This window comes from Gopherus flavomarginatus, chromosome 18 (assembly GCF_025201925.1).
Source record: "Gopherus flavomarginatus isolate rGopFla2 chromosome 18, rGopFla2.mat.asm, whole genome shotgun sequence".
In the NCBI taxonomy this organism is placed as follows: domain Eukaryota; kingdom Metazoa; phylum Chordata; order Testudines; family Testudinidae; genus Gopherus; species Gopherus flavomarginatus.
Window position 1 is genome coordinate 8,642,163 of NC_066634.1, and position 1,391 is coordinate 8,643,553.

The 1,391-nt window shown below is 42.1% G+C and overlaps 1 protein-coding gene across 1 annotated transcript; it reads left to right on the plus strand.

Annotated features, from left to right (window-relative positions):
- Window positions 1–451: 451 nt before the first annotated feature.
- LOC127036601 (transcription factor BTF3-like) lies at window positions 452–985 on the plus strand. The gene has a single exon (XM_050927657.1). The coding sequence runs from the start codon at window positions 452–454 to the stop codon at window positions 938–940; it is 489 nt and encodes a 162-aa protein (XP_050783614.1). The 3' UTR covers window positions 941–985.
- Window positions 986–1,391: the final 406 nt, after the last annotated feature.

The following is a 1,391-nucleotide window of genomic DNA, read 5'->3' on the forward strand; positions in this document are numbered from 1 at the left end:
CAAAGCCCTCCTGGCGACACCATCTTCGCAGCCAGGCATTCACCTCCACGATGCATCTGTCCCTGCCCGGGCCCCTACCTTCGACAGGAAGAATCGAAGAGAATACCACCTGTGCACCAAACTCCTTAACCCGTACTCCCAGAGCACTGTAGTCACTCTTGATCTGCTCAGTGTCACACCTCACAGTATCATTTGTGCCCACATGGATGAGTAGCATGGGGTAGTAGTCAGAAGGCAGGATAATCTTCGACAATGCCTCTGTAACATTTCGGATATGGGCCTCTGGCAGTCAGCATACCTCCCGGAATGAACGGTCAGGGCGACAGATGGGTGTCTCCGTCCCCCTCAGCAGAGAGTCTCCAACCACCACTACCCTACATTTCTTATTATCAGTGGTGGCAGCAGACCTCCCAGCCTTAGGGGTACGAGGCTTCGCCCCTAAGGCAAAATGATGAAAGAAACAATCATGAATCAAGAAAAACTAGCCAAACTCCAGGCTCAAGTGCGCATTGAGGGAAAGGGAACTGCTCGCAGAAAGAAGAAGGTTGTCCACAGAACAGCTAGAGCAGATGACAAGAAACTTCAGTTCTCCTTAAAGAAACTGGGAGTCAACAACATCTCTGGTATTGAAGAGGTAAACATGTTTACCAACCAGGGAACAGTCATCTACTTCAATAACCCTAAAGTTCAGGCATCTCTGGCTGCTAACACTTTCACTATCACAGGCCATGCTGAGACAAAGCAGCTGACGGAAATGCTTCCCAGCATCTTAAACCAGCTTGGAGCTGACAGTCTGACTAGCTTGAGGAGATTGGCAGAGGCTCTACCCAAGCAACCTGTGGATGGAAAAGCATCACTTGCTACTGGAGAGGATGATGATGATGAAGTCCCAGATCTTGTTGAAAATTTCGATGAAGCTTCAAAGAATGAGGCAAACTGAACTAAATGTCACTTTCTGAATAAAATTAAAACTTGAAAAAAGCTACATGAGCTGCTATTTTATATTGTGACTGCTTTTATTTGTAATTTTTTTGTATTATGTTTACTGATCTGATGTGGTCTAAAATCTAATATTTGGAAACTCCTTGAACATTGCAGCTCTTTTCTGTTATTGCTTGTACACAACATTAATAATCTTTGCAGCCTGGTTGAACTAAACAAACCTAAAAATTAGTATAAAATCAAATTGCTAACAATCTTTGCCTATACGGTTAATTTTCTGAGTAATGTATACAAGCAAAAACCTGGCTTTAGTGAATTTTGGCATATAATAAAAGATGTAAAATTGAAAAAAAACAAAAAACAAACAAAAAAAACCCAGTTGACTTTACTCTTAAAGGCAGCCTTAGAGTTACAGATTTTTGAAAAATAACAAATACTTGAAATTCAAT